General features: G+C 43.7%; 1 protein-coding gene across 1 annotated transcript in view; it reads left to right on the top strand.

Annotated features, from left to right (window-relative positions):
- Positions 1-27,648, top strand: part of RYR3 (ryanodine receptor 3) — a 558,656-nt gene that overhangs the window by 449,803 nt on the left and 81,205 nt on the right. Inside the window, exons 51-64 of the mRNA XM_015473104.3 lie at positions 711-874; positions 3,116-3,194; positions 6,371-6,460; positions 7,530-7,676; positions 7,861-7,923; positions 9,099-9,174; positions 9,286-9,409; positions 11,850-11,965; positions 12,508-12,575; positions 13,536-13,657; positions 16,965-17,014; positions 17,392-17,452; positions 19,838-20,076; positions 21,435-21,516. Of these exons, the coding sequence (XP_015328590.2) occupies positions 711-874; positions 3,116-3,194; positions 6,371-6,460; positions 7,530-7,676; positions 7,861-7,923; positions 9,099-9,174; positions 9,286-9,409; positions 11,850-11,965; positions 12,508-12,575; positions 13,536-13,657; positions 16,965-17,014; positions 17,392-17,452; positions 19,838-20,076; positions 21,435-21,516 (1,481 nt within the window). The remainder of the gene's footprint in view (positions 1-710; positions 875-3,115; positions 3,195-6,370; positions 6,461-7,529; positions 7,677-7,860; positions 7,924-9,098; positions 9,175-9,285; positions 9,410-11,849; positions 11,966-12,507; positions 12,576-13,535; positions 13,658-16,964; positions 17,015-17,391; positions 17,453-19,837; positions 20,077-21,434; positions 21,517-27,648) is intronic.

Here is a 27,648-nt window from a genome sequence, read left to right as displayed (position 1 = left end):
TGAAATTTTCTCCAGGCAAGAATACTGGAGTGACTTGCCATTCACTTCTCCAGGGGATCTTCCCAACCCAGGGACCAAACCCCCATTTCTTGCATCTGCTGCATTGGCAGGTGGATTCTTTACCACTGCGCCACCCGCACTTAAATGATCTTCACACCTGTCTTCTTTGGTCTAGTACAAGTAGATCAAAGGTTGTCCCTCACCCCACGTGTTTCAGCTGAGATTCCTTCCTGGCGAAGTTTAGGAGAGAATGGTGATACCGAGCAATCTGCTGACACTATCAGCCTGTGACCTGCATTGGCTACTGGGGGGCCCAGCCAAGCTGCTCTGCCCTCTCCAGGCACAGGCTGGATCAGTTTCTATAACCGTCTATGGCCGACAAGTTTGTAGACTTTTCTGGCCTAGTGAGAACCACTTTAACCTTTAGATATTCCTGCAAGTAGCTAATGATGAGACTGATTTAAACAGCAAATGGTGACTTGAAGGCTTTACAGATTGTTGCTTTTCTGTGACAAGGATACCTCAGTTTCCACCAGAATGCATTATAGGTCTTACATGTTCCCCATTTTGGTTAACCTGGGAAAATGCGTGTGTGTGTGTGTGTGTGTGTGTGTGTGTGTGTGTGTTTTCCCCAGCCAATCGGTGAGTGGTTCTGCCAGTGGCTGTGGTTCTGGTGTCTGTGCTAACGTGGTTTTTGTCTTTTCTCACAGAGGTATGACCCAGATCTCTTCCGGATGGCCCTGCCCTGTCTCAGTGCAATAGCGGGGGCCCTGCCACCAGATTATTTAGATACCAGAATCTCAGCCACATTGGAGAAACAGGTCTCAGTGGACACAGATGGCAACTTTGACCCCAAACCTATCAACACTGTGAAGTGAGTCTAGAGTCATCTCTAAGCTGGTCCTTGATTTTACCCCGTGGCTAGTGTTTCTCTTTCAGAAGAAAGCCAGAAATTTAAACTTCCTTCCCTTGTCTCCCTTCCCTTCCAACGCTGTTCATCATGTCCCTTGACACTACAAGTCACATCAAGTGCTGGATTTTGACCTCAATTCCTGAAGGTTTAATCCATCCATATCTGATTATATGTTATATTATTCTATTCTGCACTTCTTTTTGGAGGGTGGAGTTGGTTTATTTATTATAAAAAATGGATGCTCTCCACATATGTCTCCCAAGGCATTTGTAAGTATTCTGACAAATGATGCAATTAATTTATTAATGAGTTTTTTGACAAAATCTTTGCTCTTTGTGAATTAGGCCTGTACAGTACTAATAGCATCTTACATCAAAGCCCCTCCTTAAATAACACCCAGCTGAGCTCCCACAAGACTTCAGGATGTGAGGGCAGAACAGCACGGGGCGGGGGGGGGGGGATGGTACTTATTTGAGAGACTGGACCTGCTCTTTACCAATGGATGCTGGATCTTTGGAATGACTCTACAATAACTCCTTTTAATTCCTCCCACTGATTCTCCAGCATGCCTCACTGGTGGTGATTAGGCCATGGACAAAGTATTAGACAAGATCTACTCGATTTTGCCTTTGGCAATTCTGCCCCAATTATGATTATGGGTCATGGGGCATACAGGCTTCATCTCCAGCTGCATTTTCAGTGAAAAGCTCCAGACCTGCTGTGATATGAGCAGGGAGAAGCAGGCATCCTGTGATGGACCCCTTGGACTTCTGTTTTACGGCAGTAGTTCTCAGATGAGAGCCATAGTCTGAGCCCTTCTCTGGAGCTGTCAGCTTTGATAACATATAAAATTCATCTTTGGGGAAATTAAATACACATTCCATCAGCAGACCCTTGAGCTGAATGAATGGTGGGAAATAGAATTGAACCTGCTGTAGGAGAGAGGTAAGGGATGTGGTATACCTTCAGGCTGGCCAAAGGGAAGGCAGGTATTGATTTTGGAGAACTCAGCCCCGTGAAAACATCATGGGCCAAAGAATGCCGAAAGGTGTGACAACATGGACGTTTTTAACATTATAAGACAGTGTGAAACTCTAGCAATTGTATGCCAATGATGACTTGTTCCACGCTAATTTGAGAACTCTGATTTCTTCAGATAGATTTCTGACATCAGAGGTTCTTTGAGTAATATGAATAATGAAGACTAACTCTGACCAAAACTTAAACAGAAAAGGACCTTATCGTAAAAAGATACAGGGTCATTATTAAAATCTAGGCAAAGGCTGACTAAGCAGGCCTCAGCAAGGACAGGAACTAAAGCAGAGTGACCACATGGACATTCTCCAGGTGTCCCCACTGGATGCGTCACCATGAAGAGTTGCTGTCCTGGTCTCACTCAACTCAAGGTTCAAATTATAAGTTCTCTGGTGGTCTAATGGTTAGGATTTTATGCACTTTTACTGCTGTGGCCTGGGTTTAGCACCTGGTCAGGGAACTGAGATCCTGCAAGCTGCACAGCACAGCCCTCCCCCCAAAAAAGATTCAAATTCCAGAGAGAATGAGTCCAGTTGGCCTCATCAGAGCCAATCCTCAATGACAGTTCACATAAGACTACACACAAGGCAGGGAGACTTGCTCCTTAAAGGGAAGCAAAGGTGTATTAGCAACAGATGGGGTAAAAGCTGTGGGGCTAACGGAAATGACAGATGTCCACTGGACTGTTGTGATTCTAGCATTTAAGCATGAATCACCAGACCTCAAAAGGTAGACAGGCACTACTTTGGATCACTAGGTACTCTAGCTACCCACTCCTACCATCCCCCGCTTGGAGTTGTGAGATGGCAGGGCAGTGTCTTTGATGAATGCATTCTCACAATCTGGCCAGGACAGGTCTGCCCCAGGCGCTGAAGTGGTTCTTAGGAGCCGAGGGAACCCGGGGCAGCTGGAGGGAGGCCCCCTGAGAAGCAGAGGCTGCTGCAGAGCCGCCCTCTGATTAGCCGTGGGTGTGTCTGTGACCTGGTCCTGAATGTGCCACACCTGGAGCTCAGGAAGATCACCGAGTCTGGTGTTCAGCTTCAAATCTGGAGTCAGCTGGTTGATCACATCCAACTTCTGTCGGTTGATTGTTGGTTCTATCTTTTTGGCACATCTGGCCGAAGTGCTTGGGGAGGTAGTAATTTTATTTTTCCCCTCCTTTCACAGTTTCTCCTTGCCTGAAAAATTGGAATACATTGTCACCAAGTATGCTGAGCACTCCCATGATAGATGGGCCTGTGACAAGGTAGGGATTATCATCCAGCTGACAGTTGTCACGGGGGGTAAAAATAAGCAGCCCAAGAACATTAAAGTGTTCAGTCCAGGAAATCTGCCTGACGCGTCTAAGTGACAGACTTGCCATGCCAAGAGCATTCATTATTTTTGAGTGGCCATTTCCCAGGGATGGTGGAGGTCGGAGAAATACGTGGTGGCAGCTGCTGATGCACCTTTTCTTGTCTCTCAAGAAAATGATTGATTCTGGGAGGGCTGCTGTCTCTCTTCCCATTGCATTTCCTGGAGTTGGTGCTCAAGCACATGCTTATGTATGTTTGACATAAATGCTTAATGTGGGGCCAGAAGCTTTTATTCAATTTTATTTTTTTAATGTACCATTAGGAAAGGGAAAATTGAATGGAAAGCTTTACTCTCACATTTTGCCAGCAAGCTGAATTTTGGTCTAGGGAAGACACCCGTCTTCCTGTGACAGGCAGTGCTGGAACTTCCAGACTCTCCCTTATTAATAAGCCCGTCCATCTGGTGTTTAAAATTCTTCACCACATGAGGTCAGGCTGCTTAATAAGTTTAATTGCTCTGTCAGCCCTTTAATGCTGGCAGGCAAAAGGAGAGGAATATGCCAAAGCCATCCCGGAGTCCTGTAGGGAGCCCGTTAAGCACTGGGGCCATTGCTCAGCTGGAGTTTACAGCCCGAAACGGTGGACCCACCTCCGCAGCACGGCCGCAGAAACCACCTCCCTGGTTGCACGCTGGATGAGATACAGCTTGAAGCCCTGGCTCAGCCTCTGTCATGAGCTGGGCTCAGCTCTGATTCTTTCCTGAGCTACTGTTTGGGGCTCATGACAACAACAATCATTGTATCTGTAGAATGGGCTCATGATTCTAGAACAGAGGTTGGCATGCTTTTTCTGTGAAGGGCCAGATAATAACCATTTTAGGATTTGTGGGCCAGACAGTCTCCATTGCAACTACTCATCTCTGTCATGGTGGTGCAAAAGCAGCCATAGACAACATGTAAATGAAGGAGTGTGCCTATGTAATACAGTAAAAACTGTATTTCTAAAACAGGGACTCAGCTGGATTTGGCCCAAGGGCTGTCTGTAGCTTACTGACTGTTGCACTAGAGCATCTGTGTTTTCTCAGCACTCCTTCATATGCCCATCTGGGCAGCTTGGACTTAGGGACAGGGACACGTCCATGAATCATCCAGTGCATCCCTAGGTCACATGCATTCTACCTTTTTAGTCACTCCTGAATTTGTATAGTTCTGTCTGTCCAAGCCACGCTTTTAGACCAGGCTGCACTCATCTTTTGCCCAGACAATGTGATGACCTTTCAACTAGTCTGCCCATGTGTATTTTCTCCAGTCTGCTCTTCATGCTACTGACAAGCAATGGTTGCAGGGGAGCAAGCATGTGAACAGGTACAGAGTGAAGGCTGTGGAAGCAATGGACACAGACCCTGAGAGGCAAGAGTATGTGGTGGCTTTCAAGGAAGTTTGTTTCAACATGATGGGGTCACAGAGTAGGGCAGGGGCAGAAAGCAGGACACGAGCCTAAAGGAGCCAACAAGCCCTTTGCTGCCGCCACAGAGGCCAGAAAGAGCTTGGATTTTTACCGTGATGGCAGTTGTGAATCAGAAAATTTTACAGCAGCAGAGTGCCCTGATCAGAGTATTTTATAAAAATCACCTGACAGTGGTATTGAAACTGGAATCCATTAGAGATGGCAAGACTGGAGGCAGGGAGACCACATAGGAAGCAGCTGCAGTAATCCAGGTGACAGCTGATGGTTGTTTAGCTGCTAAGTCATGTCTGACTTTTTGAGATTCCGTGGACTCTAGCCCACCAGGCTCCTCTGTCCATGGGATTTCCCAGGCAAGAATATTAGAGTGGGTTGCCATTTCCTTCTCCAGGGGATCTTCTCAGTCCAGTGATCACAGCCACAACTCCTGCATGGCAGGTAGATTCTTTACCACTGAGCCACCTGAGAATGCCCAAAGATGGCTTCTTATTGTTGAGTTGCTAAGTCATGTCTGACTCTTTGTGACCCCATGGACTGTAGCCCACCAGGCTCCTCTGTTCATGGGGTTTACCAGGCAAGAATACTGGAGTGGGTTGCCATTTCCTCCTCCAGGGGAGAGCAATGGCAGCCTGGGCCAACGCACTGGCAGGAAAGTGAGGGCAAGGCAGACGATAGGTCTGAGAGGTTGAACACATGTGAACAGGTACAGAGTGAAGGGGATGTTGAAGAAGGCTCCCACGTTTCTGGCTTGGAAAGTGAGTATAAGCTGATGCTGTTCATGGAGATACAGGAAACCCAAGAACAAGAGCCATTTAGAGAAGTGCAATGCTGGGTTCTCTTTCTGACCTGTTGAGAGGTACCTGTAGACATCCAAGCAGAGCTCAAATAGGTGTGGAAGTTATGGATCTGGACTGCAGATACTGATTTGGTATTCATTTACTTATGGACCAGGGCCTAGATTACATACCCCTGGGAATAGTGTGCCCTGAGAAGGGACACAAGCTTGAAAAACTCCACATTAACAAGTGGGAAGAAGCAGAGACTGAGAAAGAGCAGCCAGAAGTCCCTGGGGGATGAGGTTATGAAAAACAGACTCTGACTTATCTCTGTACCCACAGTGCCTGGGACAGAGTCTACAACCTACTGTCGTAGACACTCAACCAATGTTTGTTGAATGATTTTTGAAATTCGTCAACTTCTATGATACTAGGAAACATGTTTTGCTATAGTTTTGCTCTGGGTTTTGCAGGCAAAGGGAGCAAACCAAATCAGTTCCCTCCATGCCATGGCCAGTAGGTCCATTTATCACAAGCATTCAGCCTTGACACCTGTCCTTGCCTGTGATTGTGACACATTGACCTGAAAAGCATTGTTCTCGGGTCTTTTGAAGCATCCTTTCTGTCTGTAGAGGGCCTGAAACACAAGCAAGTAAGTGGAGGGGACAGCCACTAAAACAGGAAGAAATAAAGGAGCAGGGTTCACAACTCAGGGGGCAGAGAGCCTGACAGCCTTAAAAGATCAATTAGATATTTTGGGGGGAAATTTCCAAGCTCTGTCACATTCCATTATTCTATTTGTTCAGTGAAAATAGAAGCTGGGCTGTGGGTCACATAGCAGGGCTCTCAGGATGCCAAGGATATTTGAACTGAGAACATTTCTACAGAGTCAGAATGGATGGAAATACGGAATTTCGCTGGATGAAAATGTGAAGACCCATCCATTGATCCGGCCTTTCAAGACATTAACCGAGAAGGTAAGGACCACTGAATGGCCATGCTGGTTTCCCTTCCCAGGGGATTATATCCCAGCAGAGGAGCTGAAGGCACATTCACGGTCCAGCTCCTTAGAGACTTTTCAGGACTGGAGAAGCTCCTCAGGAGCTGGCCTATGACCCACGGCCCCAGGACCAGCTTCAAAGAGCCCATTGGAGAAAGAAACACTGGTCAGCACTCAGAAGCTGGACCAAAATACATTTTGTGGTTCACTTGGCAACTGAAATAGGAAAGGCTTTTGTTAATTATTGGGGGGATTATTTTGTTAAATTTTTTTTGGCGGGGAGACATGAATTCAGATGGAAAGGACTTCCAATCACGAAGGATGAAAGGAACAGAGAAGAGAATCCCCACGGAAATATGAACAGGTCTCATAGTTTGGTTTGCTTTGTTAATTATGAGATTTGGTTCAGCTTAACTCTGAATTCCTATCTTGCCATCAGTAAGAGTTCTCTGTAGGCTTTAGATTTACCATCACAGGTAAAGGATGATATGTATATCTTTATATGCATATTCACTGGCTATAAAATTGTGTATCACTCAAAAGAGAATTGCAAATCTAAGGAAATCTATTTCCCAAGCTCAGAGGAGAGCTTTGTGCAGACGCATTTTGACGTGCGCCATCTTGAACACCTACCAGACAACAGAAATCACTCTTGAGAGAAAGGGGCGGGGCCCAGGCGGGTGACGCTTGCGCAGTAAGCGCTGCCTGGAGGAGACCGAGGTGCCAGTGCTGGAGGGAGTGGGGTGGGGAGAGGGGAAGGGAGGAGTTCATTGTCCTCTTCTTGCTTCTCTTTAACCACAAACTGTGGGTAATGTCTGGCACATTCCCCTTAAAAGCCGGAGACTAGCGTCTTTTACTTAAAAACCTCCAAAAGGCTGAGGACGTGTTTCAGATGGGATGCTGCAGAGGGTATTTTGACCCGGTGAGAGGAAGTTTGAGCCAGTTAGCCCCCTCCGCTGTGGGCTCCAACGTCTTTTCCAGGAGGCAGGCCAGCCGGAGTGCTGGAGCCTGCCCTACACAGCTCTTCTGCTCCAATGTTCTTCCAGGAGAAGGACATTTATCGCTGGCCTGCCAGAGAGTCCCTGAAAACCATGCTGGCTGTGGGCTGGACTGTAGAGAGGACCAAAGAGGGAGAAGCTCTGGTTCAACAGCGGGAAAATGAGAAGCTTCGAAGCGTGTCCCAGGCCAGCCAGGTACGACCATCACGCCCAAAGGCCAGTGCTCGGCCAGTAGAACCCATGGAGAACCTGGGAATGCTCTCCCCAGGTAGCAGAGATGAGGCTTATCATCCATGAGCCCTGGGAATCTTTTGGGACATACCTTTGGCCACTGACGTTGGGGATGCTGATAAGAATGATTCTGCCTTTACTTCCCTAGGGCAACAGCTACAGCCCTGCCCCTCTGGATCTCTCCAATGTCGTGCTCTCCAGAGAGCTCCAGGTCAGTCTTGATGCCTTCAGAGCCAGCGTAACTTACTTTCTAAAACACCTCAAGTACAGGGAATGTCAAACTCCAAAGAGTTAAAAAAAAGCAGAAAGGAGAGAATGCCTGAAATATCACCACTGAAATATCAAAATTAGGAAGGGCTACACGGAGCAGAGGCCACTCATCCGAGATAGTCTCAGCAGAATTGACCAATGGTCAGAGGAGGTGAGGCTTTGCACTTCTTCTTGGGACATCGAAACAGGTCATAACTCACTAAGAGGAAGAACAAACAGCAAATTCCTATATCAAAACCCAAAACAGAACTGATAAGAGCCAGGAGAAATAACTAGTAACAAAACTAATAACAACTAGGAGAAAACCTATGAGCCGCCCCTGGGTGGGGGTGCTGGCCTCGTCACAGTAGGTTTGTTTCCCCAACCTTGAGGACAACCGTGTATTCCATGGTGGATTCACGAAAGTTGCCTGTGGTGGTGCAGATGAGTCATCATTGCAGGGTTTCAGGACATGAAGCCAAGAGGATGAGATCAAAAGCCCTAAGTGGCTTCCTCCCACTCCCACCTTGTGCACACATCGGTGACTGTGATGGAAGCAGCTACTCCTCGGAGCGTCCATCAGACCAATGCTTTATACCTTAAAGAAAGTTCCTTTCCAAAGTACACCCTTCATTCCAGGTCACTAACTTATGAGCCTTATAAAGATGAGTTCTATTTGAGAAATCTCATTTTTGCCCCAGTTTTCTGCAACATGGGGCCATTTTTTAGTTTGCTAAGCTAAAAGCTTTTGGGGATTCTAGATTTTTGCTTGACCTCCCACTTACAGCTCGCTTTCTCAGGTCAGGAGTAAGACACTCAACTCCTGTGACAAATGAAGTGCCACCAGCATGCAGTTTGCAATGGAAATGTGTGTTCTCTCAGAAAGGCATCAAACTGCCAAGATAATAAGTTACCAGGGAAGGCCCGAATTAGAAATTGTTTTCTGTGTGTATGGGAAGATAGAAAACTAATGAGGTGCATAAGCACAGACTAATTAATGACAGGAGACACTCAGCAATGTGCAGTTAGCATTTGGTGGTGCTTTGTTTCCAAGGCTGCCTGAAATAGCCTGGCAGATATGAACCCATTTTTCTTGCTTGCTTTCTCTCTGACCGTCGTCTCCCTGGTGGGACCCAGGGGATGGTGGAGGTGGTAGCTGAGAACTATCACAATATCTGGGCCAAGAAGAAGAAGCTGGAGCTGGAGAGCAAAGGTGAGCTAGGTCCACAGTGTCCCCCACAGAAGGTGAGCTGGGGGGCAGGTGTGTTTTCCCAAAAGTGCAAAGAGCCAAATATTTTGTCATCTCTCACTTTACGGACCCCAGGTGGTGGCAGTCACCCTCTTTTGGTACCCTATGATACCTTGACTGCCAAGGAAAAGTTCAGAGACCGAGAGAAGGCCCAGGACCTGTTTAAATTCCTCCAAGTGAATGGCATTGTGGTTTCCAGGTAAGCCATCTTCCAGGTGATGTTAGTGGGACAGGGACAGGCTGGTGTGGTCTCTCCTGCTCTAGATGTTTAATCACCTGCCTAGGACAGCAGTTGGGTCTTTTGAATTAGGTAAGTGTTTTGGAGCATGAAGTCCTCTCTTCTGTCATAAATAAGACTGATCGATGTCAATTTCTAAAAAAAATCAAAGATGCATGCAAAGAATCTACCAAAGAGTCATGACAAATTATACGTACATACCTTAAACATTTAATTTTAACTTAAAACATACAAATATGCATTCATTCACAAATCTTGTACTGTAGACCCCAGACCTTATTTTACTTTGTTGTTTTATTGATTGGAATTATAAAGCACATCCATAATGCATCCTCAAACATCTGAAACTTGGGCTTCCCTAAAGAGCGGTGAGGATTAAGGCACATACAAAACACTGTAAGCGCAGCATTCTAGGGTTTGGTTTTGTTTTTGTTTTTGTTTTTGTTTTTACAATTTCCTCTCTATGTTTTACAGTTTTCTTACATCTAGTTCAAAAACTCTGTATGTGGAAACTTACAATTGTAGGTCTTTGTAAAACATGCAGCCTAGTTCTCACAGAATCACCAGTTCTCTTCACACTTGTATTTTAATGTTTTATATGGTATTTAATAAAATGCCACAATAACAATAGAGACCATGACTGACATCAACAACCCTGGAAAAAAGACTCAGTTCCTGGAGAGACTGAATGAACCGTGATTTCTGAAGACTTTATCTCCAGCTTATGTTGATCAGAATCATCTAGATGAAGGTTTTAGATGAGGATGGTCTGGGCTGCTTAAGTCTTAAAGTTAGAATCTGTTTTCCTGCTGGTCAGGTATCAGCAGTGGGCTTTGCTTGCCAAGTCCTTTGTAGAATGAAAAACAAACAAGGGTCCCATCCTGATAAGCCATTTCTTCTGAAAGAAATGTCTGCCGAGCCAGCTGCTGTTTCTTCTTTTGGTTTCCTACAGAATTTTTGCCACTGAATGGCAGAAACCCCAATAAAATTCTATACAAATATTTCTATTGTAGCTCATATTAAAGAATAACAAAACTTATTTGCCATATTGTTGAGTGGGAAAGGTCAGGCAATGGGGGATAGCCCCTGGGGAAGCCTTTGAGAAAAACTCCCATCATCATTTTAATCCTGTTCTTAATGCTGCGATGCATGCAGACTGTGGTTTGCCAATAAATAACTCGCTCACAGAAATGAAAAATTCCTCTTTATGATAAGAAGGAAATCTAGGAAACAGGGAGGAAAAGGAAAAAGATCACTGAGTTCAGCAAACATATCCCTTAGCGGCTTACCCTGTGCCAGAACCTATGATGGGCACTTGACTATACCAATGAGGAGGCGACATCCTGTCACCAAGGAAAACCCCTTGGTTCCTGCTGCCCACACCTCAAATCTGCCCCATCCTCAGCTTCCCCATCACTTGATGACACCCCTTTCTTCCGAGTGCTCAAACCAGAAACCTTGTCTCTTCTCTTTTTCCTTCAACTCGCCTCCACTTCTTTAGGAAATCCTGGTGGTTCTCCCTATAAGATACCCAGAATCTAGCCACTTCTCACCTTCATGCTGTCACTATCATTGCTGAAAGGGCTTCCTTCCCATGCTCCCTATTTCAACCTTTGGCCTCAACAGAGTACTCCTGTTAGAATATAGATCATATCATGTCATTCCTCTATTCAAAACTTTCAATAGCTTCCCATCTCAAAGCAAAAGCAAACTGCTAAGGACAACCCATGGCATCCTAATGATTGAGCCCATTGTCCACCCCATGCCCCTCTGAACTACTCACTTTCATTCCATCCACACTGGCTTCACTCAGCATGCTTGCTCCCACCTCAGGACCTTCGCACCCTCGCTCCCAATGCCTTGAAAGCTCTCTCCCCTGATGTCTCTATGTCTTCACCTTCCCATGTCATCCTTCCAATAAGCCCAGCACTGATTTAACACAACAGTCTGCTCACCCACCCCTTCAGGCACTCTTGGACCCTTTCATCCTTTAACATTAGTTTTTCTTTTATTCACAAAGCTTATTAACCTCTAACACTCCATACACTTTATGTTTTGTTTTATGTAGCGTTCATGCCTGTTCATAGCTGACATGTAAGTTCCGTGAACACAGGGGATTCTTGTTTGCATCTCTGCTTTAGTTCCATCTCAGCATTTATTGAATGCATGATGCAGATCTTTCTGAAAAGTCTTTTCAGAAATTATTGTAGCTCAGATGTTGCATGCTCATGGAGGCAAGTTCCAAATTCAAGGGGAAATGAGTCAGATGGTGAGTCAGATCACTAAGCCAGAAAAACCATTAACATTTGGAAAACAGAGTTGACACAGGGAAAATTGCTGGTGCACTGAAGTCACAAAGCTGTCTCTGTTCCCCCCTGGGGTTTACCTGTTTCCACCCTAGAGGTATGAAGGATATGGAGCTGGATGCCTCCTCCATGGAAAAGAGGTTTGCCTATAAGTTTTTGAAGAAGGTTCTGAAATATGTTGATTCGGCTCAAGAGTTTATTGCCCATTTGGGTAAGTATCATTGTGAAATATCACAAAAATGTGTGCTTCTCCTAATATCAAAAAGAATTCGATATTCATTTTTCAAGGAATGATGTTTTCATGCCATAATTGTTCATGATGCTTTTAGGCATATGGTTTGGGGAAGGACACAATGACTGAGATATTCCCCCCCACACACCCCATTTTAAAAAAAAAAAATCAGCTTTGTCTTTGGTTTTCTTTCTGGATTTGATTGAATCGTTTGTCATTTTTAATATAACTCATCCTATTCTAAGTGTTCCATCTTTTTGCTTCGTGGCTCTGAGATTATGACTCAAGCTCTCTGAAGCTGCCTTCTCATCACTAAGATGGTGAAATGGGTGGTGATACTCTAGAGAATTGACACAAAAAATAACCAGCTCTCACAATTGCCAAGTACTTTGTAAAATATTAGATATTTTGTAAAAATCAAATGGCCTTTTCATGATGAAAAGCTTCTCTGTCTCTACAATGCTGTGACTGTTTTTGTTTTCTTTGCTCTGGCCAACTTCGTGTCACTTTTGTCTTCGTAGAAGCCATTGTCAGCAGTGGGAAAAATGAAAAGTCTCCCCATGACCAGGAGATCAAATTCTTTGCCAAAGTAAGTGACCCTGTGCGTTTAACTAGATTACTTTTTCCTTGGCAGCCGCACAAATTAGGGTACAAGTTAACGCAGATTCAACAAAGATACTCAAAACCCCAGTAATGGCTTTGATCATACAGAACTGTTTGTTGTGGAACAGTCCTGAGGCAGGTTGGGCAGCCTGCTTTGCTCCATGCCATCACCCAGGGACTCAGGTTCTTCCTCTCATGATGTTCTTCCATCTCCTAAAATGTAATCCCTGACAGTTTGGTCCAAACAGACACAACTGTACCACATCTGTGAGAAAGAGGGAAAGGAGAGGGGAAGGAAAGCGTCTGTTTTATTAAAGTTCTATCCCAATAGCTAGAACAGAATCATTTTAGCCTCAGCTAGCTGCAAGGGAGGCAGGTAATGCATTTTCTAGCTGGGTGACCCCATTCCCAGCTAAATTACAGGGGTTTGTACAGCTAAGGGAAAGAAGGGGAGAGTGAACATGGAGGCCAGTGAGCTGTCTCAGCCACATAACCCTAGGCAAAGGACTAAATACAAGTGAGGACTTGAGGTAGCCATGCTCTGAGAAGCAGAGCCAGGATGCTCCAGGCTAGTGGTGCTAGCCCATTCCTCAAGTATACTGATGAATGCCATGCCCAAGAAACCACATCTGAGTGCAGGCTAAGTACAGGACACCCCTGAAAGTGTTGACTCAGGGCCCCATGTGCACTTCTTTGGGTGCTTAGTATCTTCCTCTGTCCCTTCACATGTACCCAAGGCCTCTGGTTACAGGACTAGGAAAAGAAAATGTGTTGGAAACTGAGATCCGCAGGATAGTGTTTCCTGGAAATTCCAGGACCAGCGTTCAGAGGCTTTTTGCTCACTGAGAAGGAACTTTTTCAAAGGAACCAGAGGAAGGACTTTTGCCAGCTTCCTAGAAGTTTATCTCTAGCGGATCTTTCAGTTCATTTCTGGTGGATCTTTCAGGTTCTCCTCCCACTGGTTGACCAGTACTTCATCAATCATCGCCTGTACTTCCTGTCCTCCCCTCTGAAGCCCCTTAGCAGCAGCGGGTATGCCTCCCATAAGGAGAAAGAAATGGTGGCCAGGTGAGTCTACAGAAGAGAAGGTCATGGTGCTGATGTGATTTCCATGAAACCCCAGATTCCTGGAACTTAAATGGTGAATCTTTTGGAGAAATGAGCTGTGGCCTGACAATCGGCAGCTCAGAGGTTTCTGTTATCATCTTTTTTCTGAAAATGACTTTATTCATACTTACCTGTGTATTATTTTGGCAACCAAGAGAAGTGTACTGTTTGTGGGTATCACTAGGATTAGGGGGTAGATTTATATACTCAGATCAACTTCCATCCTGAAATATATTTAGAAAAAGGTGAAGGTAATTCTGAAGCTTGGGGAAAGCAAACACACAACATTGAGAAGAAACAGATTAACACTGCTTTCAACCCCATTCTTATCAGGTTTTTAAAGATTAAATTGCTTTTAAAGAATCAGATTTTACAAGTCTTGGTATGGATGACCTGAGATTTGAAATCTAGGCTGGCATAGTTCAATTTAAATTTCTAACAGGAAACAAATTTTAATCAAAAGTGTCAGCTTGCCTTCTCGTTCCACTAGATGAGACATGGGGATGTCTCAGCAGAACTGAGAACAAAGCGGGGTGCTTCATGATCAGGCTATGAGGTGGATCCCACCATGCCTCAGGTTCTCTCTGTATTTGACTTATGAGTGACAAAAGCATGGGTTAGATTTCTAAAGAGCAGAGAGTTAAGGACTGCAATCAGAGTAGTCTATTCACCCTTTCCCTAGCATCCATTGGTGGTGAAGAGTGTACTTTATATTTTATAAGGACCTAGCCATTGACAATCTTGGGAGGATTGTCTCAGCAGTGAGCTTAATTTTTCATATGCACAAATAATTGCCCACCTGTGGAAGTATCATTGTGAAACACCACAGTGCTTTAATTTCTAAGAACCACCCGGATATTATGATCTCCATTTTGCATATGAGGAAACTGAGGTTTGAGCAGGTTCCTTCCAGTGCCTAAAGTGACCCCAGATAATGAGAGCAAGAATGAAAGCCCACCCCTCTTTATCCAGACCGAGGGGCATTTTCTCTATACTGAAATTACTTCATTTACTGATATTTGTTAAACAGGGAGAAGCCCATGCTGTCAAAATGAGATGCACTTACAACCAGTTACTGACCTAACATTTCCTAGATATTTCCACGATGCACTAGTGTATTTTGTAAGAAGGAAAATGAGGTGCCAAGTGAGATATTCAGATAAGCCAACAGAGGGCAGGTGTGTCTGTTCTCTTCATCTATTTTTCTTAGATTATTAATTCATGGAAATGTAACATTTGTTCAGCCAGGAACCATTTGTCATGGCTGGAATACAACCTGGAGCTGATCAGCCTTGCAAATAGCTTTCAGATCCGTCAGCATGCGTGCCGCCCTCCCACAGCCGTGGTCGTCTCGGCCCTGAACACGCTCCCACTTACAGGCCCCTCTGGTCTGCAGCCTTCATCCATGCCCCGCCTCTCCTGCATCTGCTGCCATGTGTCACTGCTTTCCAGAGTCTTTCCCTGAGGACCTCTTTATCACCTTCTAACTCTGAGAGGAGACTGAGGTGCCGGGGGATGCTGGACCTCATAACTCTGGGCAAAGAACAGTGCTTCTACTTAAATGGTGGGCCCCAAAGGTGACCCAAAAAAAAAAGGGCCTTTGAAAATTTCAGGCCCTGGCCTTGGTGTGCCTGAGAGCACTTCTGACAGCAAGGGGAGCCACATTTTTATCAGAATCAAACAACCCAAGGATCTGCTTTAGCTCTAAAAAATGTTGTTTGTACAGAGTGGGTCCACTTGGAAGCATTTTGCCAGAAATAACTGAGTTTATTAGCCCCTAATTCTGCAGACTAAGAGAGTCATGTTATGAGTCTCTGCCTACAGATGAGAAAGCTAAAGCACAGAGGAGTGAGCTGGCTTCATCATGACAGCCAGCTAGTTCTGGCAGATGCACAGGACTCATATTCCTCCAGGATCCCTGCCAACTCCATGAGTTTTCATCACATACATAAATCAAAAAAAAAAAAAAACACCCTGGGAAGAGAGAAAAGGCCCCATTTCACACTTGCTGGCTGCCAAGTTTCTGTTAACTTATTCTGAGCTCTCCTAAGCTCGAGGCCAGGGTTTCCAACTTATTTCCACTGCAAAAACAAATGACTAACCAGGAGAGACTTTGGCTCTTGTTTCCAGTAGACAGCCCAGAAAGGCTCAGGGCATTCACTGAAAACTGTTTAGAAGTGAATAAGTTTTCATCCCCACCAACACTTAGATGGATTTCTTCTTCATTTGGCCTTCCCACAAAGACTTCTGCCCTGTGTTAGAGCATGAGTTCTAAGACCATGGGAAGGACTTCACCTGGATCTCATCTAAGAATCCCACAGCCTGTGCTGAGTGATTTTATTCTACATTCCCTCTTCCTGTTCCTCCAGGAAGGACTGCTCCCTGAAAGGGTTGCCACGTTCTTGTCTAGCTGTGCCAATGTCAAATAATGTCAGCATTCTCAACAATCTCCTCCAGGAACACAGGTCAAATGATGGCCATAGTGCCCTAGAGGGGGGGCCATCAGGAGAGTGTTCAGAAGCACCTATGGGCTCTTTGCTGACTGCACAAGGCACTCTATTAGGCACTGTGAAAAGTAAAAGAGTAAGACACAACTGGACTCCAGCAGGTTCCATAGTAGAAAATATGGGTAAAGGCACGGAATAGGGTCAGAAAAAACACAAAAGCATGGCAGGTGGGATTTCCTAGCTTCAAAGACATGGATCAGACAGCAGTTAAGCCTGTAGGCTAATGGAGATGACAGAGAGAAGCCATTCCTTGAAATGTTTCTGGTGCAAAACAGTATTGCCCATACCTGAATCTTTATTCCAATCCCGCCATCTTGCCCACCTTCCAACTAAGGCCTCACACCCCTCACCCAGTGAAGACAATAAAAATGGCTTGCAATCCATTGCAACAATGGAAAAATCCTTCCAGAACCCTTTTTTACCCAAATGTGGGTAATGTTTTTAGTACTCTATAACAAGAGATGGTTTACAACAGCTGGCTCATTGCAAAATATTGTAGCTGTTGCAGAAGGATTGTTTTCTGTAACATTGTAGATGCCTGCAAGGTATCTTTCATGATTCTCCAATGAGACAGGGGGAACCTCATGTTTTCCTAGTGTGGTCCAGAGGACCCTTTGAGGGGAACGCAGTCTGTCTTCCTGGGCATGGAGGGGGGCATTCTGTGCACTTTGTTTTGCCGTATGGGCGGCTGAGGGATAAGGTTTAAGTGGGTCTGCCTTGAATCTCTGTCCCTTTCCCACTTGCATTTTTTTCTGCTTTAGCCTGTTCTGCAAACTCGCTGCTCTGGTTCGACACAGGATTTCCCTCTTCGGTAAGAGAAGTATTGCTAAAGGCTGCACGTCCTGTGATTACCCTCAACTCATGTCCCACAGACAACCTGAGCCTTAGGACTAAGGTGTCACCTAAATTTGCCATAGAAAATTGGGCTGAAGCATGATAAATGACCTCTGTACCCCTCAAACAGCTTAGATTTTCCATGCCAATGAATGTTTTAAGCTTTGCCTCTAACATCCATCACAAAGCCATGTGTCAGGCTGGAGATAAATGCCTTGGCCCCAAACAGAGCCCTGGCACTTTGCATGTTGGTGGTTAATTATGCTGGGCTGTGGTTTGTGCTTATTGAGAAGATTGGGTTTAAATGACAGGCTGAATGGCTTGGGGAGTCACAGGTGATATTTTTTATTTTAGGGAGCGATTCTACGACAATGGTGAGCTGTCTTCACATCTTAGCTCAGACACTTGACACAAGGTAAGTGTGCCCAGCATTCTCCAGTATTTTCTCAGGACTCCCCCCTCTGACTCTTTCTCTTCACTTATTATTGTATGGAAGAAGAAATGTGCCACCACTCTGCAGGAGCCAGGGAGAGAAGGGAAGACAGGGAAAAGATGGAAATCACCCTGATGTCAGCACACTTTTTCTCAGCTCATGATGGAGAGCCACTGTTGTGACAGATACTGAATGCTGAAAGCTGAGCATTTGATCAATTCTTGTCTTCTCTGACTGAGAAGTTCATCTTTCAGAAGATAAAACAGACAACGTGGCAAAGTACCACTTTGTACCTAATTCTCCACAAAAAAAGTAAAAGCTATCTGATGGGTGGTGAGGCTGTAAGGATCCTGGAAGAGGGACTCAGAGCACTCTGAGTTCAAAATGGCCAAGGAAGGGACATGATTACCAAAAGATCAAAGACAAAGATAGATTCCAGCCTGAAGGTGTCCTGAGGGTCTGTAGGAAAGATGGCTGAACAAAAAAGGAAGTCTTCCTTCCTTTCACGCATTGGATTGACCAAAAAGTTTGAGTTTTTTTAATAAGATGGATAACATCTATGTATATAACATCAGATGTGTGTGTGTGTGTGTGTGTACATATATTATGGTAGTATCAAGTATTTGATGAGATAAAAAGAGGCAAAGAACTGAAGGGAGCTTTTATAAGCAGACTTGTTAAGCAGGGCTGTTCACAAAGTCGGGAGAACATGCTTCCCAAAACCCAAGGCAGAAGAGAGGCAATAGCCTAAAAGAGTGACCAGATGATAAAAATCTCTATAAACTAAAAATGGTTTAAAAAAAAAAGTTAAGGGCAATTAAAGGGGATTTTCAGGTTTCTGAGAGAAACATGTTGTGGAGGTACTAAACCCCTTAAAACTCTTGTGCACATTCAGTTGTGTCCAACTCTTTGTGACCCCATGGACTGTAGCCTGCCAGGCTTCTCTGTCCGTGGGATTTCTCAGGCAAGAATAATAGAGCGGGTTGCCAATTCCTACTTCAGGGGATCTTCCCAACTGAATCTACGTCTCTTGCATCTCTGGCACTGGCAGATGGGTTCTCTGCCAGTGTACCACCTCGGAGGCCCAGAAGTACTAACAGCACAAAATTTGCAGGATCAGACCAAAGCATTCCAGGGGTGCAGTTGGGGTGAGGAATCTTTATTCCCAAAATTTGCAAAATGCCTTAAGAGCGGGTTTTCTTCCTGCAAAACTAAACAGAACACAAGTCAGTGTGTTTCATAGTCATTCCTGAGAAAATCTGAGGAAGATGGTTTATAAATACTTACAGGATAGGAACAAGCCTCACTGACTTTATTTCCTTGTTTTTATGTTTCTGATTGGCTGGATGATAATCGTGAAAATGCTGTAGATAAAAAGCATCTGGCCTTGTGGCAAGCCTGTCATAATCTTGTGAATAAGATGTAGATATATGGAAAATAAAAGATAACTGATAGGCTTTGTTCCAGTGCTGAGTTTTATAAGATAGTTTTGAGGGAAAGCCCCAGATACCCATAGCTAATCTCTATTCCCATATGGTTTCTTCAGTGGTCTGAGTAAGCTGTTTTAAAAGGGGGTGACCCTTCTTCCCTCCCCTTCTCCAAGCCGGAACATCCCTGTGAAGTGATAGAAACATAAGCTTCAGTTGATTTAATTCTTTGTCCTCTTTTTCTAAGAGGTCCTGCATCACAGGAGAGCTAGTATTTCTAACTAGCCCTTATAAAAGTTGCGGAGCCCATGGGGAGCTGAAGAAAAGTTCTCTCTGTGTCCTTTTAATTAGATATTTCCAGAAGAATGTAGCCAGCTGCAATATTATATAGATAGCAGGTGACCAATATCAGTTTCTCTCTAGATCGTCCTGTCCATTCTCTAAGAATTGAGCAGTGTGTCAATGTAAAGTGTAGACAGCAACCCAGAGCAGTATTACCAGTATATGTGTGCATACTCAGTCATTTCCAACTCTTTCTGACCCTGTGGACTGTAGCCCGCCAGGCTCCTATGTCCGTAGGATTTTCAAGGCAAGAATACTAGAGTGGGTTGCCATTTCCTCCTCCCAAGGATCTTCCCAACGCAGGGATTGACCTTGCATCTCTTGTATGTCCTGCATTGGCAGGTGGATTCTTTACCACCATGCCACGTGGGAGTCCCAAGAGTTGAGCAGTCATGCCCTCAAATCAAGCCTGCCTTCCAGTTGCTGGCCCATGCTTCAGGATTCTGTGATCCCAGTTTCTTTTTGGGTGTTAATAATTACTGCAGTGACAGGGGTGTCAAATGTCTGCCCGGGTTGCACTGAAAGTCCCCAGACTCTAGAAGGGAATTGGCCAAAGGTTTGGGTTATGCTTCTGGTTTTGAACATTGTTTGCTTACAGGACGGTCATGAAGTCAGGCTCAGAGCTGGTGAAAGCCGGGTTACGGGCATTCTTTGAAAATGCAGCGGAAGACTTAGAGAAAACTTTGGAAAACCTGAAGCTCGGCAAGTTTACCCATTCCAGAACACAGATCAAAGGCGTCTCTCAAAATATTAACTACACCACGGTGGCTCTGCTCCCCATCTTGACATCCATCTTTGAGCACGTGGCTCAGCATCAGTTCGGGGTGGACTTACTTTGTGAGTTGACCTGCCGTCTGTCATGGATTCATGTGTACCCAGCTGCAGATCCTTAGGAAGTGTGGGGTTCATTCCCTTAGGCTGACCTTCAGGGCAGAGTAGAGACAACCATTCCACACTTTTTCCTTCTTAATTAAAAAAAAAAAGGAGTAGACTCTTGGAGGGGAAGAGATCCCCAAATATCAGTTTATAAATATTTCACCTTTTCCCACTGTACCCAGGACCAGTCTTCCACCCACTGGTTTCACTCTCAGCCATTGTGTTCTCTCTTAATTTGAAAAGGTTATCTGTGAAATCTGTCAAGAGATACAGGTTTGCTCCCAGACACCAATTTTCCTATTAAGAAGCTTTAATTTATTCACTGTATATCAGGAGCAAAGGAAAGCTGCTAACATCTGAGCCGCCAGAAGAAAGACCATAGTTGGTTGGTTTTACTTTGCGTTTAGTACTATGTTCAGCCTTCTTATCCTGCCACCAAGCTTCAATTTTACACTGTAAATGGTGGCACATGATTGAATTAGTTTAACCAATGGCCAATGGCTAAGGCTGTGTCTTCCATAGCTCTCAGTAGTGAAAATCAGTTGTTTCCATGGGCTTTGGGGGAGAAGGAGGGGAACATCCAAACTCATTATTCTGTGTCATGGAAACAGCACACTTTCTTGTTGAAAAATAAGAAATTAAACTAGTTCTTTGTGTTAAATTAGTTCCAGCCTTATTGTGAGTTCCATACATTAATAGAGGCATGTAGCCTGCCCATTAAATTCTGAGTACCTAAGTGAATGATGCCCTTCCCTTGAGAAACATGGCAAAATCATAATACAATTGAATTACCTTTTGTAAAACATCTATCAGAGAAGCTGGGACAGGTGGACATGAGGTATTTTGCTCTGTCTCATAAGAAGTAGGGACATTGTACACATCTCCCTGGAAAAGGAATAAAAAGCTCACTCAAGCTTCAGATTCCTTTCATTCTTCCTTTCAAAAAAAGGAAATAGTGCTCTGGATAAAATTTGACTGCAGTGTCTCCCTCTATTGGAGGGGAAAAAAAAATACCGCATGGAAGGACTCACTGGTCAAATGATTCCTTTCCCTGAGAAGCTATGTGATCTGTATCTGGGATTCCACAAAGGACCTGGGATGGCACAGTGGTGGGTGTTTTCCTTATGGTGTTTTCTCTTCCAGCTCAGCAACTGGCATTTGAAAAGAGAGGGGCTCTATTTGTTAAAAAGAAAAAAAGTGAGATCTTTGGCTCTTGGGTGAAGCCAGTGTGTTTTCTGTTTGCAGACCCTTGCTGTGTGCAGGAGGTGGACCTCTGGGGTTGATGCACGAGAATGACAGTTCTTGTTTGTTCTTTCCAGTGGGTGATGTGCAGCTTTCATGCTACCATATACTGTGCAGCCTCTACTCCCTCGGGACAGGAAAGAACATCTATGTTGAAAGGTAATGAGTGAACAAAAGAGGCTAACACGTTCGGGCTGAATGTGTTACTGAAGTCTTTAAACACTTAACAGTAGCATCTTTCCAATCCAGCAGAAGCAAAATGCTCACTGAAATGGCTTAGTGATTTTGAGCCTCGCTCATGAAATGTTTATGGCAGTATTTAGAAGTGTTAATGAGGCTTCTAAGATGTATGACTTCCGTGGAGATAGCTGGAGAATGTACGTGGCTGGAGGAGCAATATAGCCAAACTAAATCATGTGCTGTTGGCCAAAAAATGTTGAAGAAACATCTCTTTCTTTATAATCACAGCTTTCAGAGAGCTTCCAGAGTTCCTGTGGTTAAAGCTTGCTGAGAAGCTCAAGGGAAGTGAGGCGGTTGCTTTAGTGTTTAATGAGTTTCTATGTGATACGGCCCTGGACCTTTACCATTCTTGGCTGTCAGATTAACTATAATTTTTAAAAAGTTCACACTTCGGGAACAGAAATGCTACTCAGTGGTCTTGAATCTGAACAGGCTGACTTTCCAAGGTGTTTGAGTTCCCACTCTGCTCTCTAATCTGCCTGGAGCAATGGAGGCCTTTGGCCACCCCTTGCTTTTCAGAATCAAATGTCATGTGTTATGTATTTCTGTTTAAATCCATGGAGAAGATCAGAAAGATAAACACAGTGTTAGCCAAACTCTAGATGTAGACTTATCCTTGGAAGATTTTTTTTTCCTTTTTTGCCTTTTCAAATAAGGAAACTGGAAAGAATTTGATCTGTGCTTAAAATTGCTTAATCTAAACATCCTGTTGATATCCACGATCTGTAGACCTCCTCAATTTATGATCCTTTATCAAACAAACCAACAGTATATCCCTGTTTCATATCTAAACTTACATAAATTCTAATTGCAGTTTCTCAATAAAGCAAAAAAAAGACTTTGACTCCTTCAAGAACTCAGGATCTGATGACTTGAAATCATGTGCTAATAACCAAAGCATGTTGAAGAAATGTCTATGTCTTCATAATTACAACTGTTAAGTAGCTTCTAGAGTTCAAGAAATTAATTGAAGAACTAACAGCTAGTTTATTTTGATTATGAGTTTAATTCCTTAGAGTTACATAGCTTTCCTTATTGTTTTACATGAAATATAGATAAATAGTCTTGTCCTTTAATAGGAACTGGGCAGACAAAAGTTATAAACATATTTTATACCAAATCAAGAGAATTAAAATTTTTAATATTTAATACAGAATTTCACCTAGGGAAAGTGTCTTTACTTTCATTAAGCATTTGTGAATATTTTCTCAACATCATTTCTTATTCTCTTGGTTTATATGTATGTTCGTGCATGCTAACTTACTTCAGTAGTGTCCAACTCTTTGCTACCCCGTGGATTGTAACCTACCAGGCTCCTCTGTCCCTAGGATTCTCCAGGCAAGAGTGCTGGAGTGGACTGCCATGCCCTCCTCCAGGGGATCTTCCCAACGCAGGGACTGAACTTGTGTCTCTTATGTCTCCTGCATTGGCAGGCAGGTTCTTTGCCACTAGCGCCACCTGGGAAGATCCTTGTATGTATGTACATGCGTCTATACGTATACGTGTTTTTTTGGTACAATTTTTTGAAAAGCTTATGCATTACTCTCTCTTGTTTAAAAAAAAAAAAGTCAAAGAAAGGTCAACTCTGAAATGTCAGACCAGAAAAGAGACCATTCTTCATATGACTTTTTATACTTTATTCATGTACTCATAGTGCTGGCAATATCGGTGCCTGTGTTTCATATTCCACGCAGGTAGAAAGCCAGGCTTGAAGAAGCACCTCGGTCAAGTCTGCCCCGATTGTCTGTCTGTTAGTTAAGCAACCAGGATATAAAGATTTAAAATCCTCAAGTTGTGACGCTGCCATTAGTGACTTTTATGTATTTTCTATTGTATTGTGAAAGTAAGACATACTTATTTTTTTAAAAAATCAAACAGTACAGACCTATGTAAAATTAAAAGTCTGCTTCCTTCTTCACCCCAGATCACCCCACCTAGTAACAGTTTGTGTATACCATTCTAGACGTTTTCTACATGTGTACATTTTTACACATGTTAGGATCATAATATTGCTTTATAACTTTGTCTTGTTGGATGAAGTTAAAAACTGAATTTCCTTAACATGTAACTCATATATTTTTCATTTATCATTAATTAAAATAATTATTAATGCTCTACTTTTAAAAAGATTACCAAGTTTAATACATTTGCATTTCTGGCACTTCCTATCCTTTCTACCTTTCGTTTTTTGCTGTGTAATTCCTTATAACACATACATTTTACCCTGGAATATTTTAGGACTAATATTCCTTGAGTTGTTTACCTTGGTTTATATTTAAATGACTCAGTGTGTAGCCAATCCTTCTAAATTGTGATTTGCCCATCCTAAAACTTTTATTTTGATTTACCTCTTAGGTGGCCAGATTCATCTTATGTTGTTTTTTCTGTAAGAGTGCTTACTCTTGAGTGTTGGCATATTTTGTAATATCATCTGCCGACTTTATATGTGAACAGTTTCCATGGTATAAAATCCTTGGGTCATAATTTTCCTCCTTCAGAAGTGTACAGACTTCGCTTCTCTGTGGTCTGACAGTGTGTATTCCCGGAACCCGGTGATTTGTTCCCTGCACACTTGACTCTGCTGCTGCTCACTGGGTTCCTTCTTTGGTCTTGAAGCTGTTTCATTTCCCTGTACCATGTCCCCGGGTTGTCCTTTCCATATCAACCCCTGCACTTATTCTCAGAACTTAATACACCCCCTCAGGTTCCAGAATTGGATCTTACTTTATTTAATGAATCTTCAATTTTATTATATTGTTGCTGAGGTTTTTGATCCTAGCTGTTGTTCAAGGAGGGAAATTATTTGTATCTATTGACTGCGATTCATGCGGTCGCAAAGAGTCGGACACAACTGAGCGACTGATCTGATCTGATCTGATTGACTTCTTCCTTAACTTTCCTCTCTCATTTTCTCTGTAGTAACTTTTAGCTAATTGTTCTTTTCTGAAACTTTTTTGATTTGGTATGTATTTTTCAGTGTGAAGTTAACACACATTTTCTAATTTCAGCATAGGTCTAAATTTCTCCTCAATTTTCCCCCAGCTCTTGTGGGTTTTAAAGGGGAGAAAATATAGTGAAGCCTACCATTACCATTTCTCTGCCATGTTTTACTGAAGTTTCTTGGCTAGCATATGTCTTATAGGGTTGCAAAGGAACCACTCAATATTTGGTTTCCAACTATAGCATGAATACACTGTAAATAGAAAAGATTCCAGACACCTCCATGATAGGGTTGACTGTGAGGAGGAAAAAAGTCATTGAAACAGATTAGAGGCCTTTTGAGGGGGAATATTTTCTAATTGAGGCTAGACTGAGACAGTCACTGACAGGTAAATTTTCAGGTACAAAATTTCAGAGTAGGATAAAGGCTCTTACCTGTGTATTTAAACGTGGAGAATGCTTAACATTCTTTAACCTGAATATACTTTGATTGATTTTATTACTATTTATTCATTTGGTTGCATTGGGTCTTCATTGCTGCATTCAGGCTTTCTCTAGGTGCAGTGAGTGGGGGCTACTCTCTAGTTGCCGTATGTGGGCTTCTCATTGAAGTGGCTTCTCTTGTTGACAAGGGCTCTAGAGCGCAGGCTCAATAGTTGTGGCACATGAGCTTAGTTGCCCAAGGCATGTGGTGTCTTAGTTCCTGGACCAGGGATCGAACCTGTGTCTCCTGCTTTGGCAGCTGGATTCTTAACCACTGGACCACCAGGCAAGTCCCTACTTTGATTAATTGATAGAGCATTTGATGGAGATAGATCAAGAGACTAAGTTTGGTAATTGACTACATTAAGCATTGAATCTCCATTTTATTTCAGATTAAAACTTTGTTTTTGCCTTCACACTTTAGAGATATTTATATTTGCCTTCCTGCTCTGCCCGCTTTGACCAGTTATTTCCTGATCAAACGTTGCTCTCCCCAAACTGCTGAGATCACTGGTATTGCTGTCTAGAACCTTGCTGTGCCTCCACTTTCTGCCCCCCTGCTCCCTGTTACTTACTCTCTTTTGCATCCTCTGGAATTTACACAAAGGAACTTTCAAAATTGCAAAGCACCAGATACGTGCAGGCATAATTATTATTAGAATGACTTTGTCTCGGCCGATATCCCTGATGATAGACTGTTGAGAAGCAGGTCCCAATTCATGGGACAAAAGTTGAGAGACTGACTTAGGAATTAACAAAACCTGAAATACAAATTGAACTGAAGAGAATGAGGAGAGGGAGGGATAAATTAGGAATTTGGAATTAAAAGATACACAGTACTATGTATAACATAGGTAAACAAGGACCTACTGTATAGCACAGGGAACTATTAATATATTCAGTATCTTGTAAAAACTTATAATGGAAAAGAATCTGGAAAAGAATACACACACACACACACACACACACACACATACAAGATTACTTTGCATTGTAAATCAACTGTGAAAGTGAAAGTCGCTCAGCCGTGTCCAGCTGTTTGTGACCCCATGGACTGTAGCCTGCCAGGCTCCTCTGTCCATGGAATTCTCCAGGCCAGAATGCTGGAGTGGGTAGTCATTCCCTTCTACAGGGAATCTTCCCAGCCCAGGGATCGAACCCAGGTCTCCCGCATTGCAGCCAGATTCTTTATCATCTAAGCCATACTTCAGTTTAATGGGGAAAAAAAAAATTGAAGTCTCTTCAGCCTGTCAGCATTGACCAAGTACTGTTATATGAAAAATACTGTTCTTAACAGTAATAACTGAGGGGGCTTGCAGGGAGAGTGCATTTCTCTTTCCAGTGCCCTTTGGTTGCTATGGAGCTGTTTCTGTAGCCCTTGCTTTGCTTGGTCCACACCCACAATGCCCCCTGGCAGGTGCTAAAAACCACCAGTATTTTAGCAGCAAGTTTTGTCTAGCTTAGTTGGTCTTGGACCTGGAGGCGAAGGTCATCCCTCTGGTATTTCACAGCCAGGAGCATTAACTGGCAGACTTCTGGGCTTTTACAGAAAGAACTTTCTCAGTGAGGCCAGAACTGTTGTTTCTCCCTCCAGCTTATTAGCATCATTGTGTGCTCCAGACTAGAAAATGCCTGTGGTGAGCTGGCAGAGACTCAGTTTGTCAGTAACTAAATATCATGCTTGTCCCTCTTCCTAAAGTCAGGGAGTCAGCATAACACCAGAGAACTGTCCATTGCCCCCAAGGATTGCCTTTCATCAGACTAACTGTAGAAATCCACTTTTGGGAGATCATAACTTTAATTTTGGTGAGTGAAAGAGAAGAGAAGTAGTATGGATCAATTAAAGTAAAGAGTCCCTTGGACTGCAAGGAGAGCAAACCAGTTAATCCTAAAGGAAATCACTCCTGAATGTTCACTGGAAGGACTGATGCTGAAGCCGAAGTTCCAATACTTTGGCCACCTGATATAAAGAACTGACTCATTGGAAAAGACCTTGATGCTGGGAAAGATTGAAGGCAGGAGAAGGGATGACAGAGGATGAGATGGTTGGATGGCATCACTGACTCAATGGACATGACTTTGAGCAAGCTCCAGGAGTTGGTGATGGACAGGGAAGCCTGGCATGCTGCAGTGCATGGGATTGCAAAGAGTCGGACATGACTGAGTGACTGAACTGAACTGAATGGGTCAATTTAGTACCAAGACAGCCCAGGACCAGCTGTATCCTAGATTCCTCTCCCTGCCCCAACTAAAAATTTGCTCTCAGATTTGATATCACCCCTTGTCACATGAAGACATGTGGCTCTTCATGTTCAATGTGCAGAGGCCCTCACTCCAATCATCTGTCCTGAGGGTTGGCCTTTCCACCACCACCATGAGCTTAGAAAGAAGCAAAGGAGTGGGAGAATGCCAGGGTCCAGCCCCAGCAGGATCCAGGGGTACCCTCAGGATGACGGCTTAGGCAATAAGGATAGAAAAGAGAAAACAGGGCTTGATCTTCCTTGATTTACACAGAAAGCCAATAAAGCCCCTGTGTTCCAAGGAGTCATCCTGAAAGAAGAACAGAGAGAGAAAAGGAGGGAAAAGGAAAAAAAGAATGACACGGGGAGACCAAGCTTCCGTGAGTGA

Source organism: Bos taurus, chromosome 10 (assembly GCF_002263795.3).
Source record: "Bos taurus isolate L1 Dominette 01449 registration number 42190680 breed Hereford chromosome 10, ARS-UCD2.0, whole genome shotgun sequence".
Lineage (NCBI taxonomy): Eukaryota > Metazoa > Chordata > Mammalia > Artiodactyla > Bovidae > Bos > Bos taurus.
This window is presented reverse-complemented; position numbering and strand designations above follow the sequence as displayed.